The sequence below is a fragment of the Melanostigma gelatinosum genome (assembly GCF_949748355.1).
Source record: "Melanostigma gelatinosum genome assembly, chromosome: 4".
NCBI lineage: Eukaryota > Metazoa > Chordata > Actinopteri > Perciformes > Zoarcidae > Melanostigma > Melanostigma gelatinosum.
In genome coordinates this window covers 29,091,189-29,097,188 of record NC_136637.1, presented here as the reverse complement: position 1 = coordinate 29,097,188, position 6,000 = coordinate 29,091,189, and the positions used below count along the sequence as shown (strand labels likewise).

General features: G+C 46.0%; 1 protein-coding gene across 4 annotated transcripts in view; it reads left to right on the top strand.

The window, feature by feature from the left end:
• Nucleotides 1-470: 470 nt before the first annotated feature.
• Nucleotides 471-6,000, top strand: part of kita (KIT proto-oncogene, receptor tyrosine kinase a) — a gene marked incomplete at its 3' end in the record, with an annotated part of 31,795 nt that continues 26,265 nt past the window's right edge. For all 4 annotated transcript variants that reach the window (XM_079267512.1, XM_079267511.1, XM_079267510.1 and 1 more), the window contains exons 1-2: nt 471-788; nt 4,525-4,779. In XM_079267512.1, the coding sequence (XP_079123638.1) occupies nt 734-788; nt 4,525-4,779 (310 nt within the window). In that variant the 5' untranslated portion in view covers nt 471-733. The remainder of the gene's footprint in view (nt 789-4,524; nt 4,780-6,000) is intronic.

Sequence of the window (6,000 nt, the reverse complement as noted above, 5' to 3'; positions counted from 1 at the left end):
TTTGCGTGTTTGAGCCAATGGAAAACTAGGCCAACTCTGGGAGTGTTACTAGAAAAACACCGTCATGTGGGGTCTCATGAGGGAAAATACAAAGGGTCATTATGTGATTTTCTTGTCTCAATTGAGTTTTTTTGTTTTTAATGATTTCAAATGTGTGTTGTGAAAGAATGCTCATAAAATACTGGAGAAGTAATTATAATCGTGTCCTTAGAGATGTGCGTGTGTTCAGAGTGTGTTTTCTTTAAGAGAAGTAGTTTGGAAAGACTTCAATGTTTCATCAAATAACAGATGAAAAAGGAAGCGTGGATGCTGGGCTCTGTCTTGTCTGCGTCTCTGCGCTGCGTCTTTTCTTTGTCGGTAAAGCAGACGACAGGTCCCACAACGCCTCCCTCCCCTCGTGAGTAACAGGCTCCACCACTCGGCTCCCCATAAAAACATGTTGACGCCACAGTCAGTCAGAGTCACACACACCGACCTGTTCGTTCCCGCGTCTCGTCCCCACGACTCTGGCGCGCTCCACAGCAATGTTGGCGGATATATGCGACGGCTGCTTGCTGCTTTTGTTGGCGAGCTCCACTGAGCGTCTGCGCCTTTAAAGGCTTGTAAAGTGCGCCTCTCTACACATCGCACAGTTCAACTTCTCCACAACTCCGACGCGCGCGGGCGAGTAGAGTAGAGACACCTTAACCCCGGAGAGGCTCACCTTCACGGCTGGACCCATGGAATAATAACTATGGAATACCACTGGATACTGCTGGCTGTGTTTCTGCAGTTAACCTTCCATCCAGGTGAGGCACGAGGCATTTGTGCGCTTGCTGTTTTATTGTTTTTTATTTTTTTATTTGGGGGGGGGGGGGGGGGGGGTACACCGCATGATCGACTGTATCTCTGAATGTCTGCGGGTGTTCAGCTCCCTTTAGCCCAGATAATCCACATCACAGGGAGTTGTTGCATCGTCATTCGTGATGCATTTTCACCACTTTTTCTTTGTTCCGGTGCAACGAGATCTGAAGCGAAGTCGCTGAAACCCGATGAGGAAAGCGGACACTTTGGTGCATGATCTGGATGCCTAGCTCTTAATAATTCATGTTTTATTCAGTGAGCAGGGCGCCATTAATAATAATAATAATAATTTAGAAAGTATAGAATGCTGAATAAACATTGAGCGCTATGTAAACAGACTTTTTCACCGTGTTGTGCTCGAGGAAACGCGGCAGGTTCATGCGGTTTTCCCCTCAGATGAACCGTCTTTATGGAAATATAGTGGCAACTCCTGATTCCGAGGAAGCATGCAAACTCGCTGCCATATCCACAACTGGGTTGCATGCTTACGTAATTCCTCACTTGTTAACCCGACCATTTTAGGGGAGATTTTGGCTTCGACTTCGACTAATTGGCTCTTATGTGCGCAAACGTATCTGCCTGTTTTTATTATTTGGAGCTTCATTTTTTAAGACGTGTTTATTCTGTTTGTGTGCGAGTCCATTCGAAGTCAACAGTTTTATCTTGTCAGGAAAGTTGCCAAACTTGGCTTGCAAACATTTGTTATGGAGAAGCTGGCATGCATGGCGCCATCTGTGCCGAAAAACAAGTGTTTCTGTTTAACTTTGCGCTCCGTGCGCGCTCGGTTTATCCGGCGAGCCTCCTGCATCAGGTGGACTCTTCTTTTTCTTTTCTTTTGCTCCTTGTTTCCATCTGATCGACATCGTGAGAGTATCCGACGCGCACGTTGATGTTCACGCCATCATCGGGGGATTTAAATGACGGCCACATCTTTACGCAGTGTGTGCGCGCAGGGCTGGCCTGTCATGTGATGCCATTAGGTTTTGCCTCCAGCCTGTTTACACAGACCTAATTCACCGTGTTTGCTCGCGCTTAATCAATGTACACATATACATGATGCCTGAGATAAAGAACTTGTAGAGGCTGTTCATAACAACCCCTGACGTTAGACCACACTGTAGCCGCTCAGCAAACAGAACATCAGAACTGACAGCCTCTAAACAGAACCGTTTCTGCGCAATGACACATTGCTGTTTGCTGTCCTGTGATTCTATGAATTCAAGCGTTTCTGTCCTTCAATCATCATCATCATCATCATCATCATGCTTGAGATGTCTCTTTATCAAAGGAGGGATGGGAGGATTTGGACGCATGTCTTTTGGATGTTATCATATATTCTCGTTCGTTGCGGGTTAACTCATGCTTTAAGTGCAGAGGGTGCCATGGACCCTCAAACTGTAGGTTCCATAGGGCCCCGGGGTGGCTCTTGTGATCAGCTTACATTCTAAACAGCAAGGGGTCTGGGGGCCATGGTCAGCTGACTTATGTTTTAAACAACAAGGGGTCTATTGGTCAGCTCACGTTTGAAACTTCAAAGGGTCTATTGGCCCTCACACTGGAAGCGTAAGGGGTTTGGAGGGTCCTAGTGATAGGCTTGCTTATGTGGGCCCTCACACCATGCGCCGAGGGGTCTAAGGGGCTCTAGTGGTTATCTCACGCCATAAGCACCCATATAGGGGCATGATGCTAGTTTACACTGGGCATACTGACAGCCCAGGCTTTGGACTTCCATCGGAAGTCTCGGGCCATGCGGTCTTAGCACGCTGGCCCTTCTGGCCCGGTCCACAACGCAGCCACGTGTTTTAACGCTCCGCTGCCGTATCACCAGAGGAAGCTGCAGCCGCAGTCCTGCAGTGTTTTGTGGTGAGGTGGCTTCAATAAAAGAAAATACTGAAACATAAATATGACTCATTCGCCTCCGCGATGTCAAGAGGTTTGACTCCTGCTGTCACACTGAGCCCTGGACGATGGTCAGAACAGTCTTAAGTGCAGCTGAAGTCACATCGGTGGAGTTACGGATGATCAATACAAATGTCTGTTTCTCAAATGATCTAAATCATATTTTTGTTACAAACCTTTAACACGGTGGTGAGGACACTCAGAAGTCCCAAAATGAATCTGACGGGTCACTTGTTCAAGCTGTATTTTCACCATCCACTCATGAAATACTGCATGTGTCCCACTGCTTGTGTCATGTCTCTGACCTGCTCACAGCAGCCACACTGAGGCTGTAACCCCTTGCTGAGGGGTCACTCGTGGACTTCGCTTTGTTTTTTATTTTTTGTCGCAAGCCATTATCGGATGGGAACCGCTGCGTTAACAACAACTTTTATATTTACAGTCGTTGCACAGTTCCAGCTGTGTATCAAAAAACAACCTCCCAATCAATGATGGGAACGAGAGCCAGAACAAATCCTGTTTGTTTGTGTTTTTAGTTTGGAGGGGATGATCCTGTTGTTTGCGTTTGGATCAGGGACTGTTTCAATGAATCTTTGCAGATGTTGACTTACAAGTGGTGAGAACATGATTTTGCTCTTGTAGCATTGCTCAACTTTGAGGATTTCTAACAATTATATCTGTCTTCTTGAGTCAACATAAAGACAGGGTTCAACTTTAATGTTGTTGTTTGTCACACTTGTACGAAGTCAATTTTTTCCAAACAAATACATTTATTTTTTAGCAGCTATCAAATTACAACAAAGACCAAAGTTAAACTAACTTTACCCACTTGTTCGGGCATATCTAAAAAAAAACAATGTGTGACGATTGCCTGGACAAATATGACAGCCCGTAGCTGATGACGTAGCTGATGACGTAGCTGATGACGTAGCTGATGACGTAGCTGATGACCGTAGCTGATGACCGTAGCTGATGACCGCTCGCTACAGTCCCTTGGAAAATGGCGACACGGCGCTAAATTCGATGGTTATACCGTCTATCAGACCACAAATGAGACAAGAACTGTTCCTGCTCATTTTTTGTTAGCAGTGTAACTTTAGTATAAAAACATGGCGTGTTTAGCAAGCTAACGTTAGCTAGCTAACTAGCCAGCCGCTATATGAGCTGTGCTGTGATTGTAATGCTTCATTGAGGATACTGAAAAAGTAAGAGGGGGGGGGGGGGGGGTCTGGTGAGATGTTGTTAACTTTATTTTATTTCATGATGTCGATTCGTCCCAAACGTTTTTTGCGCTGGAAAAATGAAGCTTGATTTCAAACAGCAGATGGCTTTTCTAGCCATTTTCAACCATGAAATGCAGATTTTCTTTTAAATTTGTGAAGAAATGTCAATATTAATGAACACCAGCTATGATTTGTTTCATCAAAGAACAGTCATGTCATTTAATTCATAGCTTAAACAAACGTGTAAGTGCGCAGTTCAGCTTCAATTGTCGTGTTTAATCTTCATTTATGTAAATGACTCTCGAGTCTTGTTAGTTTTATCCAGGTGGCAACCTCCGGTCCTGCCGAGTGAAGCCGATGCTGAAGCGTCTTAACGCTGCATTCTCTCTAATGTCCAGCAGGGGGCGATTCCTCTGGTTGTATAGAAGTCTATGAGAAAATGACTCTACTGTGGGGAAAATGGGACTACTGTTCTAACATACATATATAACACCAACTGTCTCATCGTGACTTTATTATGTTTGACATGCAGTTGATTTCGCTCTCCGTCACTTTGTAGGCAACACCAAGCCCACCATCACCCCCGTCGACCCCCACCTTGTCGTCCCGCTCAACGCACCCTTCGAGCTGTGTTGCCAGGGTGAGAAGGAGATGCAGTGGCAGCGGGAGGACCGGCCGAAGGTGCGGGGGGAGAAGAAGGTGGCTGGGATGTCCACGCTGCGCATCCCCAGGGCCCAGCCTGTTCACATGGGCCGCTACATCTGCTTGGAGGAGAGCACCAAGGAGCGAACCTCCATCTACGTCTATGTGAAAGGTAGCTGCGTGTAACCGTCGAGTGTTCAAGTGTATTCAGTGGATCGCGTGTGTTTGGGATTACATGGTGTTTGTGTGTGAGAGAGAACTGAAATCCAGAGTACAGGGAGCAGGGTGTGTGGGTGTTTGTAGCTTTGCCCCGGACAGGTAGAGTAAATACTCTAACTGTTTATCGAGTGCATGGTGGAGCGTGTTTCCACCTCTAAGTGACTCCACATCTCCGTGGCCCGCTGCCATCGCTGCAGGCGAACATCATGTGCTTATCATTCGCTCCACAGTTCGCACCGAACTACTTTTATGATGAGAGGCACACATGTAACATTGTCACAAGATGTTTGGATTTGATTAATGGTCATCGAACAATTCAAGCTCTGGCAACTTGGCTTCTCTGAGAAGCTGCAGCTGAGTCATCGTTTTTGGCAGATCAGATGTCCTTGTGTCTGTTAGTTCTACGAATTTGAAGAAGAAAGAAAAGGTCGATTTATAGACGTAATCCTTAAGAAGACAGACGAGCAGCTGGTGTGTCTGTTTCTGCTAATGGTATTTAAACAAACCCACGTTGTTGTGATCTGCTGTCAAAACTGGCCCTTGCTTTATTTGTATGGATGCGTTTGGATGAATGGTAGCGGTCACTGCTCAGCGCGGTGGCAGATGCATTGCATTTTCTTGCGACTGCTTCACAGTTTAAGTGGGACAGTTTAGCCTTTAATGTGAAGCAGCAGCCGTGGCAAATGTTCAATCAAATTTATATTTGAATAGCCTAAATCACAAATAAAAAATTTGCCTCAGAGGGCTTTACAAAATGTACACATGCGACATCCTCTTGTCCCGGATCGCTCACATCGGAACAGGAAAAACTCCCCAAAAACCCTTTAACGGGGAGGAAAGAGGGAGAGACCTGAGGGAGAGCATCAGAGGAGGATCCCTCTCTGATGGACAGAAGTCTAGTCTCGATGTCATGTGTACAGAATGAACAGCAAAACAGAATTACAGGCATAATGTTCTAGTCTCTGCAACAGGATGAAATGGTCGATGGTGTCGAACGCAGCGCTATGGTCTGACAAGACAAGAACAGAGACAAGTCCTTTGTCTTTGCCTGGCTACAGTGCCGAAGAGAAACCTGGGTTTGTTCTTATCTTTCTCTGTTAGCATCCTTTGTTTTACTGTCTTCTTTTTGAGAGGAGCAATAGAGTCGAGTGTCCTCAGTGAGCCTGTAGCACTA